Source organism: Terrapene carolina, unplaced genomic scaffold (assembly GCF_002925995.2).
Source record: "Terrapene carolina triunguis isolate 2854851 unplaced genomic scaffold, T_m_triunguis-2.0 Scaffold131, whole genome shotgun sequence".
Classification (NCBI taxonomy): domain Eukaryota; kingdom Metazoa; phylum Chordata; order Testudines; family Emydidae; genus Terrapene; species Terrapene triunguis.
The window spans coordinates 27,425,645-27,442,826 of record NW_020664482.1 but is presented as its reverse complement, the minus strand read 5'-3'; the positions used below and the strand labels follow the sequence as shown (position 1 = coordinate 27,442,826).

General features: G+C 38.5%; 1 protein-coding gene across 1 annotated transcript in view; it reads left to right on the top strand.

The window, feature by feature from the left end:
• Window positions 1-17,182, top strand: part of RPS6KA6 (ribosomal protein S6 kinase A6) — a 73,168-nt gene that overhangs the window by 35,876 nt on the left and 20,110 nt on the right. Inside the window, exons 7-13 of the mRNA XM_024195127.3 lie at window positions 2,430-2,536; window positions 2,828-2,865; window positions 5,393-5,535; window positions 6,791-6,861; window positions 8,210-8,298; window positions 9,492-9,556; window positions 15,707-15,809. Coding sequence (XP_024050895.1) covers window positions 2,430-2,536; window positions 2,828-2,865; window positions 5,393-5,535; window positions 6,791-6,861; window positions 8,210-8,298; window positions 9,492-9,556; window positions 15,707-15,809 — 616 coding nt within the window. The remainder of the gene's footprint in view (window positions 1-2,429; window positions 2,537-2,827; window positions 2,866-5,392; window positions 5,536-6,790; window positions 6,862-8,209; window positions 8,299-9,491; window positions 9,557-15,706; window positions 15,810-17,182) is intronic.

Sequence of the window (17,182 nt, the reverse complement as noted above, 5' to 3'; positions counted from 1 at the left end):
ATACCAAATTCTCTAATCTGAAAATGGTCTTGTTACACAGAGACCTAATTGAGGTAAATCAGGTTTATATAATAAAGAACAGAGGTGTGATTAGCTGCCCCTGAGAGTCTGTTGAATCATTTTAGTGTTTAGTTTCTTGAATCTGGAATATTTTTTTCTAGGTAAAATACTTTTTTAAATTTTGGAGAAATCACAACCTTGATTGACAGCTCACTATTGTTTGTTTGGGGAGGGATGTTAATTGTGCTGCTCTGATGACATGTCTTTAAATCTCAGTCTGTGAAATTGCATGCGGACTATGATGATATTTGTAATATTTCAAGCTAAGAAATAATTCTGTTTTTCAAAACTTTTCTGTAAAAATTCTAGGTGTCGAATTAAACTTTTGAAAATATCTTCATAATGAGAGTTTTTAGTGCTTCATAAATTTCACAAGTCAAGCTTTTAAATCTGCTTCCATATGATTTCAAGACATTCCTTTTGATAATGTCTAACGGAGGACATTGTCTAAAATTGGGCAAAGTAGCCGGTTTACTGACTTTGATGATGTGAAATAGATTGTCAGTAGTAGTTTCAAATTCGTATCTTTAATCTTTAAGAACCAATTAGCTGGATTTTCTCAGTGCATCTGTTTCCTAAAGTCAAGCTACATATTGGGGATGGGGCAGGGAACTAAGTGAGCTTACCTAGTATATGCCCTAAAATTACATTGAACTCCTTTTATTAGTTTGCAATATTGATCTCTCAGTATTTCACAACTAAACTCAACATAAATATCCTGAGGCTGTGCTATGAAAATATTGAGAGAGTTGTCTATTTCTAGGAGTCAGCAGACCTGTTAAGAATTAATGAGGCATAAAGCAGGAAAGTGGTCAATCTCTACTTCCATTTGATCTAAGATGTCTCCCTTAAGAAATCTCAGTATAATAGGAAATGACTTCAGGTCTTGTTGTGATAGTGCAGCTAGAATTTACTGATCTTCAAAAATAGATACTTAAATGAAGGGTGCAAATCTGGCTGTAAAAATATTGGCTGGGTATCTGAAAAAGGCATAAATCTCTCTTTTGGGAGTAAAGAAATAAGCACTAATTTGGAGGTCACTTATTACTCAAGTTTATATTTGGTTTTCAACAAACTTCAGATTGTTTGTTTCTAAAGTACCATGATTTTTTTTTAAACATTTCATTTTGTATATTAAGACTACCTGAGATGTTTTCTATAAAGAAAACACAAAAGTTTTAAAAACAACTGTTTTCTATTGCAATAGCACATGGCAATGGAAAGTGAATGACCCATGCTGATTGAGGAGGGGCCGGTTCCTAGGGCCACTTGAAACCATCCCACACATGGATTATCAGGCATATCTGAAATTGTTTTTGAATGTTTAGCTGTTGATGAGATATTTAGTGTTAATTTTGGTCTTTAAAATTCTAATGTATGGGACTTTTTCCGCTGCAATGCAGAAAATGGCTGATATCCATCCAATAAAGCACTTTTACTGCAGCTTTCACTTCAGAAATAAAACAATGCAATTTGTTGACTTTTACCACATTTAATTTGGGGGAAAAAATCATATTTAGCTCTTTTACATGAAAAGCTATAGCGATAAGGGAGAGAGGCAGGCAAACTAAAGAAGAAAATTCCTGGATCTCGTTTTTTTCCCCATTGACAAAATACAACTATCAAAATGTAAAGATGTGCTGTTGCTGTTTAACCCAACCTTGTAGCAAAATGTTCAACCCCTCCCCTCTGCCCTCCAAAAAAAGGGAGCAGAAAAGGTTTGAATGCATCTCTGTTCATGTAAATGATGTGCAGATTCTATCCACTCTTCAACCTCATTCACTTCAGTGAAGTATGAATTTAACTTTAGGAACAGGCAGTTCCTTTTCTAGAAGGAAACTTAATAATAATAAAAAGTCTTAATAGTGTTAACAGCACTCAATTGAAAACTATAAAATGGGAATATAAAATTTTAAGGTTACAGTTACACATTCTGTATATTTTATACTGTTGTAAGCAATAGTATATCAAACTACATGTTAAACTGGAAAAACAGGAATAGGAAATGCTCTGTATAGGGCATTGTGGCTGAGTGAACACTGGTAAACCAGCAAGTCAGATACAAAAGTTAACTTTCCTTTAACTATACTATGTTACAGTTGCAATAACATTTATTTTTACTTTAAATTCTGTAAGAGCTGGATTGTGAGGAACACTATAAAATGTCAGGATTAGATCTACAGAAAACTTCATAGTCGATAGTTTATTCTTGCATATCACCTGTATTAAGTGAAATTGTCTCCTGAGAATTTGTGAAATGTAGTAGTTATGAGAAATATTTGAATTTAGGGAAGCAGAACTGTCTGTTTTTAGATTACAGTATTAGAAACTGACAAGATCTGAAGGTAAATCTATACAGTTCTTATTAGGTTATGTTTACAGAGGAAGATGTGAAATTCTACCTCGCAGAACTGGCCCTTGCTTTGGATCATCTACACAGCTTGGGGATCGTATACAGGGATCTGAAGCCAGAAAAGTAAAGTAAAATTTATTTTATCCACTATTACACGTATTTTGTTTAATTGTTTCTTTACATTTTCATTATACATCTCTATAATTATATAAAAATGGAGTAAAAGATGTTTTTATAAGCTTTATGTATTGGGTTTAATAGCTAAATATATGCATTGATTGAAATATAATGTACAGAGTTATTAAATTAAAGATTGGGAGATTGGTTCAGATCTGTCTTTAGCTACTATGTTTAAAATGTTTTATATAAATATTCCTGTTACGTGTATTGGTGAATGTGAATTTTAATTTTCAGCATTTTGCTTGATGAAGCAGGACATATCAAGTTAACAGGTAGGTAAAATTTAATAGTATAGCTCTTAAATATTTTAATGAAATTAAAAATATTTTAATGAAATTAGGTATTTTAGTGTGGAGTTCCATATAATTTTTTGTATAACAATCTTGATATACCAGTACTTAATTTAACAGTTTTTTAAATTAACAGATATAGCCCTAGATTGTGCAATCTGATCCACATTAGCAGACTATTATGCCTGTGCAGAATCCCATTGAAGTTAGTGTGACTCCACATGAGTGAAATCTGCCCACGTGGATTAGATGGCAGGATTGGAGCCATCGTATTTGTGTTAAACCTAAAACCAAAACCAAAAACCTGTAAAGATTAATTTCTGTGGGTAAAGTGGTTGTAGAAATTATTTTTAAAAATGAAATAGCTTTCAATGTCTATTTTATAAACAAGGTAAATAAATTCAGATGACACTTCATCAATAACAAAAATAAACTACTGTTCACGTTATAGCAAGGTTGATTATAAAATGTCTCTTTATCTGAAGATCAACAGCTAATGCGATTGAGCAAGGTAGAGTTCAGCAAAGCTGAAATGTCAATATGCTGACTCAGTCTTTTAAGAAAAGAAAGATAAAGATTTAGTGCAGACAACATGTTCTTTAAAAAAAAATATAAAATGTGATTTCAGAAATTATAGTCTAATCAGTTTAAAAATAAAGGTGCAGAAAAATTATGTATTACAAGAAAAAATGATGCTATTTTCTTTTAGAAAACCAACAAGACTTGCATTATAAACATTTGGATATGTACAAAGTGTTGTGAACTAGTTTATTCTTAAATTATATTACCATATTAAAATTATAATAAAATTACCACTTTGATTATATCATAAAGTCCACTATATGCTGTGCTGTATAAATACTAACAGCCATTAGAACTACCTTGTAAGATTAAAAAGAAATTCATTATTTAAACTCTCATCCATTTAGTGCAATGTATATACACTATAGTTTTACTTGTAATCTTTTATTCTTTCTGATAGAACTTTTAGCCAAATGGGCTTTGCTTAGATCACAGAATTACTGGATATTCATTATTTAAAAGCACAACAGGATGTGTTTTTGTTTCAGACTTGCTTTAGACTCTTAGGCAACATCAGGGATTTGAATCCCTATACAATAATATTGATTTTTGGATACCATTCTCTTGGACTCCTTCAGCTTCTGAGTGGTTTTCTCTTGCTTTCTGCTTCTCTTGAAATGCCAAAAATCTAAATTGAAGGATTTAATTTAGATTAACTGCTCCTTCCAGACCACATTTAAACACCTTAGCCATTTGGGGCTTTCACAGTGCAGGGACTAGTGGAAAAGTGGGGTCGGGAGGGTGGAAGGTAGTGAGAAAATCAGGGTTACAAGATTATATTGTTTTGCAGGGTACACCAATACTTCAATTCAGTTTCAACTTGGGTCCAAAGGAAAATAACTTGTAATTCGTTGAGGTTTTTCTTTCCCATCAGCATTTGGAAGCTGCTTGTAAGGCAGCTTTTTGAATTAACAAGCACTTACAAAATTCTGTTTTCCTTCTTACAATGGAAAGGAGAACTGAGAGGTGTACTTGATATAAACAAGTCTGACTTTGGCTACTTTATGTATATCTGGAGTAGTAAACCCCGGTGTAGACAGTGGTAGGTCAACAGAAGAATTCTTCTTTTGACCTAGCTACTGCCTCTCAGGGAGGTGGATTACCTATTTGCTGATGGGAGAATCTCTCCTGTCAGCGGAGGCAGTGTCTACACTGGCGCATCTACACTGCAGTGGTGTAACTGTGCCGCTGTAGCATTTTAAGTATAGAAATACCTTAAGTCTGATTTTTACATAAGCTGTTTTCAGTTATGTCGGCAAGACTTTTGTCGCTCAGCGATGTGAAAAAAACACCCCTTTGAGTGACGTAAGTTTGCCGGCATAAGTGTCCACATGCACAGCGCTGTGTCGGTGGGAGATACTCTTCTACCGACATAGCTGCCACCACTCGTTGGGCTGGTTTCATTATGTTATCTGGAGAGCTCTCTCTCTCTCCTCGACATAACGTGACAACATGAGGGCTCTTACAGCGGCACAGCTGTACTGGTACAGCTGTGCCGCTGCAAGCTTGAAAGTGTAGACATGGCCTTAGTACTTGGTGTTTTCTGTGATGAAACATTCTTATTTAAATCTAGTTTTTCCATCCTATAAAACAAGCAGCAAAGTCTCAGCAAATAAGAAAAATAAAAGCAGAACCTTTCATAATTTTAAGGTTCTAAATATGTAAAGTTTTAAATACCTAATTGCAGATGTACTAAGCAACAGTAATGGTCGCTAAGACTTTCAGTTCACTTTCAAATGTTCCTGGCACTGTACAATCGATTGTGTAATGTACTATTTAACTTTCATTCTCCAGTGAGCTTTAGGATAACCATTTCTTTACTCATAAACAGTCTTTGGTTGTTTGAATCCAAAATATAAAATTACTGTATAAAATACTGTTTTTAAAGTTCTTTACTAGATATATCTTTGTAATGCTGTTGTTGTAGACTTCGGACTCAGCAAAGAATCAGTAGATCAAGAAAAGAAGGCCTACTCTTTCTGTGGTACTGTAGAATACATGGCACCTGAAGTAGTAAACAGGCGAGGCCACAACCAGAGTGCCGATTGGTGGTCATTTGGTGTTCTTATGGTACTGTATGATTAATTGCATAATGTTGTTTGCAGTCAAATACTCTGCATGCCTTCACAGAGTAATGTTAAATTTATTTAGAATAAACTTGCCTAAGCCGAATTAGGATGACTTTAGGTTAAGGGGAAGACGTGGGAGAAGCTGGTAACTAGATTATACTGAAGAAACAATAGTTTTGAAATAAGTTGAACCTTGACTTGTTTAGACCTTTAAGGAAATGCATACTTCTAAGGCAGGGATCGGCAACCTTTGGCACGTGGCTCGCCAGGGTAAGCACCCTGGCGGGCTGGGCCAGTTTGTTTACCTACTGCGTCTGCTGGTTCGGCCGATCGCGGCTCCCACTGGCCACGATTTGCCGTCCCAGGCCAATGGGGGCTGCGGGAAGCAGCGCGGGCCGAGGGATGTGCTGGCCACCGCTTCCCGCCGCCCCCATTTGCCTGGAGCGGCGAACCGTGGCCAATGGGAGCCACGATCGGCCGAACCTGCAGACGTGGCAGGTAAACAAAATGGCCCAGCCCACCAGGGTGCTTACCCTGGAGAGCTGCGTGCCAAAGGTTGCCGATCCCTGCTCTAAGGATTATTGACATATATGTGACTTTGTAGCAGTCCAGAACAATTTTATTCAGTCACTTTCCTAGGTTGTTGTTAGGCTTCAGTTTGAATGTTTCTTTGACACATTGCTTAGTATTTACATTTGAAAAAAAACAAAAAAACTGAGTTTGGCAAAGCATTCCTTTAAAAAATGTTTGTAACAACAAGCCTGTTCAATGAACATCGTGGAAAAGTGGAATACACCAGTAATATTAATATTTGTGCTGTTGCAGACAGTAAATTGTTACACTATTAGCATTTGTACTGAGGAGGAAAAACAAGGGCAAACACATTTTTTGGCTACTTTTTTGTGGTGTAGCAGTACATGACTTCAGGGAGAATTCCATTTGACTCCTCAAGTAGCTTTTAAATTATGGTCCATGAACCACCATTAGTCTGCAAAACCCTCCAAAGTGTTCTACATCATCTTTTTATCCCATCTACACTTGATATTGATTGTCATGTAAATTGCCTTCAAAGAGAAAATGTTTAACTTTTGGATATTTTAAAAATTAAAATTAGTATGTATTTGCTAATCACCCTGAAGACTTCTCAGGTCTTAGTGTGTGTAGTACAAGTGGAATACCATGTTAATTAAAATCTTGTAAAAGTACTTTTAAAATAACTAACCACTTGATGTTGATTAAACATTTGTTCTTTTCAGTTTGAAATGCTTACTGGTACACTACCATTTCAAGGTAAAGATCGAAATGAAACTATGAATATGATACTAAAGTAAGTATTTTTCTTTTTTAATAGAATTACCCTTGTTTTTTTGAAAGTAACAGAAAATGTAGCTATAGATATTATGCTTTAGCTTGTGTATTGTAGTTTGCTCACTTTCAGGATGTGAAGTTATAAAATGTCAAACACAAAAGTAAGAATTTGATCACAAACAATGTAGATACTGGAGAATATCTCCAAGGCTTAAAACCGTAAAAATTGTGTGTGTGTAAAGTTAGTATTAAAAATAGGGCAGTAAAGTACACTAGAGTTATGTACCAACCACCTCTCTATATGCTGTTTGTTACAACATAGCTTATATAAAAACAAAACAACCTAGTGTATACAGATTGTGTATGCTATTCTCTCTGTGTACATGTGTGTATACACACACTTTCTGTATAAAATAGTTTAATCCATGTTGTAAAAACAGTAAAACAAGTGTACAGTGGTGATTGGTAAACAAGTCCTAACTGTACTCTTTTGCCACTCTTCAATTGAGGGAGTAAGACTTTATTGCTTTTGTGAGTAGTCAAAGAGGGGTATCCTGCAGATCAAATGGTTAGACTTCTGGGACTTTCTGAGGGGGATGACTGCTAAAGAAAAGGGATTTTAGTCCTGACTCCATGGCAGGGGGGAGTGTCTGTGATTAATGTATAGCAGCGTTGATACAGAAAATTGATTAGTTCACCACCTATTTCAGGATTTGTAGTATAATGAATATGTGCATGTATAACATAATGTTACAATTCTGCCTAGAAATTTCAAGCTGAACTAGACACTTTGATTGATTATTAAAAAAGTTGTTCAAATCACTTAAGTTGTTTTAAATTTTTGTCCTTACAAAATAATCTCCGTGAAGTTGACCCCATTGGCTTTCTCTAATGACTTTATGATCTAATTCTTGAGGCTTTTTCTGAGTGGAGGAATAAAAAGGTGACTTGTGGGGTTGTGTGGGTGTGTAGATTACAGGGGTGTTTTTGCTATTTCCAAATGCCTTCAAAAGTTGGTTCTGATAGGAAAGGATGAATACTTCCTTTTTGTCATATGCCAGCATGTTTGGATAGACTTAGATCTCCTCAAGGATACACAACTTTAAGTACTTTATGCAGCTTTAGTTTGAAGCAGCCTATTTGTTGAAAACCACAGTATGTGCTTTTTTTCTACAAGTTTCTTGAACAGGTAGCTATTTTAATATTTATATTCAATTTGAAATCTCGTTCACACAATTTCACTGCCTTTGTGACACACATTGACAGATCTGATTGCAGAGTTTCTTACCCTTAGTTTGAGTCCATCTAGAGCGTTTTTAGCAAAACATGCTTTTTGAAGTCATCATTTCTCCATTCTCTTTCTCCAGAGCAAAGCTTGGAATGCCACAATTCCTTAGCCCTGAAGCGCAAAGTCTTCTAAGGATGTTGTTTAAAAGGAACCCATCAAACAGATTAGGTAATGTGATCTTGTTTTGGTTGGTTCTTTTTGACCTGGATCTTGAAGTAAAATCATCTACAGCATAACTTGTGAACAATATAATTGTTAAGTGAAGCTTCATTGAACAGTCATATCAGTTCTTGGTTATTCAACAGACTTCATTTTATCATATTTTCTCGAGTTTGCAGTATGTTTATTCTGGGTTTGGCTCACCTGAGTAAATGACAGAGGAAGGTAGGCTGAAGATGACTTTCTTGGACCAGTCATTCACCTAGATTCTGGATGCAGCATTCTACAGAGCTCCAGTTCACCTACGCAGCTGCCATGCAGTCTATAAGGGGAGCTTTGGAGTATATGAATTGGCTCTTGCCAACTGCTTGGATACACCAAATAAATTGAATTTTCAGGAATTGGAACCAGTTGATCTTTTCTTAGTCGCCCAAAGATTCTGTGCACTGAATCTGTATTCCAGCCAGTTTCAATAGGATGTGCATCATAGCCTTAGTGTTTTACCAAACTGTTTTACCACATATTGTGCTGACTTCCCTCAGCAGTGTAGCTCGTACTGTTAGTCTGACAATGTCAGCAAGCCATCATTCAGAAAAAAATAGCCTTTCTCTTATTTGAGCTCCCTCAATATGCCTTTCTGTGGCTTAGTATACTGTCCCATTTTCCTGTTTTTGCCGGCAGCCCTCCACAGATGCATGGAACAGTGGCTTATCAGACTGTCCAAAAGGCTGTAATTCTGGAGTAAAAACAAAAAATCAGGAAGCAGATTAGAAAATGCTGTTATACTCCCCCAAGCATCGTCTCTAATTACTTGTTTGGAGGTTTAATATTAAATTAATTAGTGACTTGCAGGGAAGTACTCCTGATTCTTTGTAAACTTCTAGATGTAAAGATGCCCTGAGAGTAGGGCTCCTTTATATATTCAAAAGAAGCAAACAAGGCACAAGTCCACTTTTTTTCCTTTTTCCAGGTTCCCTTTAAACGTGATTGTTTTTCTTCAATTTGTGTGAATTCTACTAGCTATATGCCAGTCTGTTCTCAGTCAAATATCTTGCTTGGAAACTATAACTCTGTTCCATGAATAAGTGATTCCATGCAATTTTCCAAGAAACCAAGTAACTAACTTTTAATGCAATTTTGTATAGAGATTTTTACACTGAAGCTGGTTTTAATTTAGTCACTTTTGTTCCCTATAATTGCAGGAGCTGGTTCAGATGGAGTTGAAGAAATCAAGAGACATCCTTTTTTTTCAACAGTTGATTGGAATGTAAGTACAAAACAGTTTAATTTCAAAGCCATTGTTAGTTTTGTTACATTTGCAACATCTCTGTAAATTGCAAGATAATTAAACAGGATATACTAGACAAATGAGACTTCTGACTATTGTATTCTGAGACTATATTTCTCCTCGTTGCTGTACAGTATTGAGGGTCTCACTAAAATTTTAAAACATACATTAACATTTTGAATAGTAATTAGAATTGGAACATTCTAAATCTTAAAATACTAAATAAAACTCCTTCAAAATGACTCCGAGGGGAGAGGTACAGAAATTTGTGGTTTGTGTGTCATTGTAAGCCCAAAGTAGGGGTCTGTGTTCAAGAGACTGGATTCTTTTGCATAGCAGTGTTTGTCAGGGCTGTGCATGCACACTGTGCCTCCTTGTGTGAAGCCATAAAAGGCAGTGCGGCCACAGTTCTCCCTCAGTTCCCTACTACTGCCAGTGGCAGCAGGTCTGGAACCCAGTGAGTGTCGAACCCACTACATTCACTGAATGTCAAACTCATCTTTTTCCCAACTAGTTTGGTGAAGAGAATTGATCTTCACCCTTTTTATCTTGTTTCTTTAATTTGGATATTCCAATAAAAAAGACATCTCTCTTCCCACCCCACCCCCGGTACAGCAGGTGTGAGATGCTTCACACCAATATGGAATCTAAATAGCCATGTTTCATACCCTGCCTCTCTGGCCATAGCTTCATCCCCTCACTGACTGACATAGATATTACATCTTCTGCCTAGAGGACAACCATACTCCAAACAGGTGTTGAGTGTGCTGATTGTTTTCCTCCAAGACCCACAAGTTCAGAGACGCACAGTTCTAGTTACATTTGCTTGAGCAGTCCATGCAAGTCATTTCAGACCTAGAGGAAACAATCATCATCAAGATGGAGGTTCAGGTCTGCCTTGGCCAGCACTCCATCATGTAGATGGATGCCTCTATTTCCTGGGATCAGGTAGAGATAGAAAGGCGGGGAAGAGGACATTGTTGAAACTGGGGCTAGTAACTTCAGCATCTCAGCCAACACCTATGCCATGCTGACAGAAGGAGAGAAGCTGAGGCATAATTTCATACGGAGCATGAATGCATCTCCAGACAATACTTGGGGCCATCCCACAAGGACAGAAACCATCACTTCTCCATGGATGGAAGCTCTAAGTCCTCCACCTTCATGGAAATAGCATAGGGTTCAGGACCCCAGTACTTGTGTTGATGCCCACAACCAAACCAGATTATGCCCGTGCAGAACCTCCTATATCTCTTGCTCCTGAGTGTTGACTGATACCTTCCCTGGCCCTCTTCAGAGAGCTTATTATAGAGCTTACTACAAACATACATGGCCTTGTTACTTTGTCTAGGAGCCATAGAAGAGAAATTGCAGGAATACAGGGAATGAGGCTTCTACTCTTGATATTTCCTTATCCTGAAGAAAAGAGGTCTTAGTAGTATCCTACACTTGAGGAGACTGAAAAAATACATACACTGCTGCCCCATATGCAGGATGCTAACTCTTGCCTCTGTCATTCCATCTGTGTAGGATCAGGACTGATTGGTGGCTGTCGACTTGCAGGACTCATACTTCCAAATAGCCATCTGTCTGGCCCACAGGAAATAGCTGAGTGGGTCCAAATCACTGTCAATACCAAGTGTTGGATCTAGTTAAGCACCCCCTATTGGTCACTCATGCTGTGAGGGACACCTCATTATATCCCATGTACTTTCCACCTCTGGAGTTCAAACTGTTGAGGCACTTCCCTGGCTGTGTGGTCTCTGAGCACACAGTTGGTGCGTAGCTCCTCTGTTTAGCACACACTCCTGAGCTGAAACCTCCTGGTCCAGTTGCCTCACCCCTGGGACCAGTGCTGACCAGTGCTCAACTCTCCTGTAGCTTAAACACACTCTCCCAGATCTCCAGGCACATGGGTGTTCTGGGTCCATAAATTAACTGGTCAGAGACACGTGATAGGTGTAATACAACCCACACTGCCAGACAGACCTTGCACAGGATTCTAAACAGCCATTGCTCCTTGCTTTATTAGCACAAGAAATGCATAGATCTATTAAAAAAAATAAAAATCACATTTCACTGACTCAGTTTCCTCATCACTCTGCAGCATTTTTTGGGCTTGGGTCTGAATCCTCTAGAGGTGTCTGGGGGACCCTTCTGCTGCAGCTCATGGCTTGATTTCTTAACCAGAGAGCCCCTCTCTATCCAGGTCAGCTTGCTTTGACTTGTTTGGTCCTACAGCTAAACTGGGCTCCCTGCTATGCAAGCATGCTCCTCTCTTCCCTTCTCCTGCCCAAAACTTCCAGTGGGTTCTGAGTCATCTTCCTGTGACCCACCCAGTCTCTGTGGTTTTTAAAGGCTAGCATCAAAACCTTGATGTCTTTGTCCTGTGTTTGGGGATTTTCCACTTTCCAAACACCAGCCCCCTGAAGAGGGGTAGGGAAAAACTGGTCATCTTGGGCTCCAGCTAATCCAGGGGTAGGCAACCTATGGCACACGTGCCGAAGGCGGCACGCAAGCTGATTTTCAGTGGCACTCACACTGCTCTGCATTTTAATTTAATTTTAAATGAAGCTTCTTAAACATTTTAAAAACCTTATTTACTTTACATACAACAACTCCTCTTTTTTTCTTTGCCCAAGCTCAGAACTAGTACTCCATCCTCATTCTCATTGACTTGTCAGCCATGCTCTTCTTGAAATTTTGGCTTCCCTTGGCTGTCTGTGACTGTCCTCTCCTGGTTCTCCTCCTCACCTCCCCTTTCAGCTTTCTCTGTGGGTTGCAAAGGGCTCTATCCTTGGTCCTTATCTCTTCTCTTTCTACATGTTATCTGGGTAACCTCATTTGCACAAATTAAACTACGCTTTCCATGCTGCTGACTTGTATATCTACCTCTTTGCTCCAGATCTTTCTCAATTTGTCCAAACTAAAACTTCTGCCTCTTTCTGATGTATCCTTGTGGATGTCTAGCTGTCAGACCAAGCTCAACGTGGCTAAAACAGAGCTTTTAATCTCTGCCACCAAACCCTCCCTGATGCCTTCTTTCTTGATTACTGTGGACCAGTGGTTCCCAAACTTTAACAACCTGTGAACCCCTTTCACTAAAATGTCAAGTCTCGCAAACCCCCTCCTAAAAATGAATATTTCCAGGGATTTTCTCCTTTACCTGAGTATAAATTATAAAAGCAGTGAGCTTGGAAATATAACATTTGTTTTTATGACATACTTATTACTCACTATTTAGTATTAATTATTTATCATTACAGTATTTTTATTACGTTATGAAAATGGCAACACTCTTCCGAGATCTCACTTTCGTAGCTTGTATCACTTTGAATAAGCCTGTTATAAGACAAGGCTCCTATGTTTCGTCAAGGAGTATCAGATGTGAAACAGCATGAAGGTACTTAAGAAGCCAACTCAGAGTTCCTCCTACACAAGCATTCAGGTCTTGAGCAGTCCAGGCAAACAAGGCACGTTACAACAAAGCTTAAACTTGTTCTTCATAATAATTTTAAAAACAATACTAGCTGCCCATTTAATTTTAAAAACAGCAAAAAATATCCACCTCCCTTTCCATTTCTTATAAGGACAGCTAGTAAGACAGGGGGACAGCTCTATCCGCCATTAGGGATTTTTTTCCCGAGAACCCCCTGTAACATTTCACGAACCCCCAGGGGTTCATGAACCCCAGTTTGGGAACCACTGCTGTGGACAATGCCACTGTTCTGCCTGTCTTACAGACCCATAACATCAGCATCCTCTTCAATTTGGACCTCTCTAAGTCCTCACATCCAGGCTTTGTCTAAATCTTGACCGATTCTTTCTGCATAACATCTCTAAAATACAGCCTTTTAAATCAGTATTGGATTTTTTTCTAAAAGGATATGCTCTAGTTCAAACAAGAATTAATGCAAGGAAGTCCTAAAGGCCTGTTGTACAGCAGGTCTGACTAGATGATCACAGTGGTCCCTTCTGGCCTTATCTGTGAATTCTTACAATCATAGATTCATAGAGAGGTCATCGAGTCCAGTCCCCTGCCCGCATGGCAGGACCAAATACTGTCTAGACCATCCCTGATAGACATTTATCTAACCTACTCTTAAATATCTCCAGAGATGGAGATTCCACAACCTCCCTAGGCAATTTATTCCAGTGTTTAACCACCCTGACAGTTAGGAACTTTTTCCTAATGTCCAACATCCACACAGCTAAATTCTCATCTCACATCTCAATTACTGTAATATCCTTTTCCCTGGCCTTCACAAATGCAAGCTTGCCCTGCTCATTTTTATTCAGAATGCTGCTGCAAAGAACATTTTCCTAGCCCAATGACTTGATCATATCACCCCCATTCCCTGCCTTTTTGCATCCCTCTACTGGCTCCCCCTTCTCTGTTCCATCAAACATAAGCTGCTTGTCTTCACTTTTTCAAGGCTCTTCATGGCCTGTCTTAAATCTACCTGTCATCTCCCATTCACTACCAAGATGACAACTGCCATCTCCAATCATCCCACGAGGCCAACTTCCATTGCCCTATTGTTGAATTTTCAAACTAGCTCCTTTGTTCTTTCTCCAATGCTTCCCTTCATACTCGGAAGGACCATGGAACATTATCCTCCTTCAAATTCCTCCTTAAAACTCTCCTTTGCTGTGATGCTTACAAAAATCTTAAGAGGTAGGCAGCTGGTGTGCTGAGACCACTGCCTATCATGCTGACCAATATTATCTTATTTCCCTGTACTCACCTGTCTCTGTCTGTCTGGCAGGTGCTATTGGAATACAAATATTAAATAAAGAAAAAAATGCTATTTTTATATACCTAGAAATCCTCTTTCTACTGTATCAATATATTTTCCTATTACTATCGATAAGGAACTGAGATTTCTAAGGGAGCAGTATCTAGAACAGTTTTCAACCTATGGTCTGCAGACAACTGAGGGTCCACAGATTTTCTGATTTCCAAAGGGGTCTGCACCTCCATTCAGAATTTTCTCCGGGGTCCGCAAATGAAAAAAGGTTGAAAACCACTGAGAAAATTGCACTTTTACCTGAAAGTTTTGTACCTGCTTTTTTACAGTGTGCACTTTGAGTATTTGACAGCACTTAGTGTATAATCAATTCTGGTTTGGTAATGGTCATTTTCACTTCTTGTCTCATGCACTGCTCTGGGTGAGCTCATGCATATTTTCCCCAAGTCCTGTGATAGTGGGCCTGGGATGACTACTCTACAGTGGATATTCCTGCAACAAGGACAGGGAGCAGTGGGAGTCTGGTGATGATCAGGGAGTACCACCTGGCCAGGGTAGAGGCAGAAAGCCCCTACAAGCCACTCAACCTTCCACAGGCCTTGACATACAAGGATGAAAACAGAGATGCTGAATGAGCCTCCTTTTTTTTCTTCCTAAACCCTGAATAGGGCTGGGGAGTACCTGTTTGGGGTAATGCTTTACTCCCGTACTGCTCATCAGGACAGAGGATAATGAGGAGCTGCCATTCCTCACTGTTCCCTTAAGGGACCTAGGAAAGACCTGGAGTATTGGTTTAAGAGGTGGCAAATCCCCTAAGGCAGGAACAGCAAGACACTAGGGAGAATCTCCTGCCCTAGGGATCTAGAATGGGAAAGTATGGGATGTATCCTCTCTCCTTCCTCTTGGGATTGGAGTGGTTTGGAGAACCTGGCTCCCTCCACAATAGCCAGAAACTGGGATCCAGTTCAGGTATTTGGGGAATACACCACTGCCAGCCCATTTCCTTCTGAGATAAGGATGAGTTAGTGGGGGCAATGGTATGCTGTTGTCTACTTAATAAGCTGGAAGGGGAGAGGCCTGGTGGGTAAGGAGCGGGGGCAAGCTTTGGTATATTTCTTGTGGCTTTCTGATTCTCTCTTCCCTGCTAAGGCCCTTCAAAGCAGGAGAGTAGAAAAACCTGAATAAATCTTTTTAAAAAAGGATCAGCAATACATGTTTGTGCCTGCTATTTTGAAGTGTGCTCTTTCAGAAAGCTAAATCTTTTGAAAATAGATGAAAAACATTCTAGTTGCGTTCCTTTTAGTTTAGCAAAATATATAATATCTGTAAAGTAATTCTGAATTTTAGTTAAACTTCTTTTGTGGCTTTTCTGTTCCAGAAACTGTTCAGAAGAGAAATTCAGCCCCCATTTAAACCTGCTTCTGGTAAGCCAGAAGATACCTTCTGTTTTGATCCAGAATTCACAGCAAAAACCCCCAAAGGTAATGCATATATTTAGAAAATAACTAGTCAATATGATGAACTCATTGTATGGGGAGGGCTAAATTCCATTGTTGTTTGATACCTGGGGGCTAGAGCTATAAAATTTAGAGCCATTGATCTTGGGAGTTGGCACAAAGATGAAAGGCAGAAAATATACCAATCACAGTAAAATCAACTGTGGCATTAGGGCCATTCAGTGGATAGATAAGTGTGTTTTGCTCTTGTCTCAATTTTACTTCCCTTCTCCATTTCTCTTGTTCCTGTTTTGGCCTTTATCTTTTTTTTGATCCCCATTTTCTCCAGTGGTGGATTGACTTGAAATTGTAGAAAGGGGCTTGAAATCCAAAACTTTCTTCTCTCTCCCAAGTGACTCATCATTTCCCCCCACCTAGCTTCATTTCCTTACCTTTTACAAACCATCCTTACGTCAGTGCAAGGCCCAGAGAGGAGCACTCTTAAGCAGTGAATCATCTCCCATTCATCCCCTCCTAGCTGCTGGAGAGAGAAACTGCAGAGAAAGTGTTTTTTTTTCTTTGCCGTCTCCTCTAAGTGGATAAAATGAGAGGAAATTGAGCAGCAATGCATTTCTCTTCTATTCCATTTTGACCAATGTGTATTAGATGGTAAGAGTCGCCGGATAGTCATGGAGAGAAAGAACTGTTCTTTTTTAAAGTGATTGATGTCCAGCTAATGGGATTGTATTTAGTAGTGGACATTGAATATTTCTCCTAATTAGCATTGAAAAATTAGCACTGAAATTATTAATATTATCAATTGTGTTGTAATTTCAAAATTAGCACCTCATTGTAATGAATTAGGGCAGTTCACCCTCATGAAGGTATTGTACCTGATCTATAGATCAGGAAGACAGCAGTACAACGTTTTATTTGGTTTCACGTTAGAAGAGATTTATTTTTCTAACTGTAAGAGCTGGGAACCATTTTTATATTAAAAGCCTTGATTCTGCAGAATCTGTGCCTGTCACCGGGACTAGGTTAATACAGTTGTTGGATCAGATCTGTCCTATGTCTGAGTCTTAGACATTGCTTGTGAGCCTAGATATGTTAATACATAGTTCTTCACATCTTGTCAAAAGTGAAGTGAAGATGACTCTGACATCCTAGTCCCTTGTGAATGTTTGAGTATATTTCAGGATCACTATCCTCTACAGCTGGAAATAATTTGGCTCAGTAAAGTTTTTGATGGGTTTACTTTTCTTTTGCCCAGTCAAATTTGAATTTAGGTGAAATCCAGGTTTAGAGATGAGGGATTTTTCCATGTTGGTATTAAGGTGCAATGGTAAAACTGAATGTGTGGGGAAAGTAAAATGGTATATGTTAATGTTTTGCCTGACTTGAGCTAGTGCTATCAA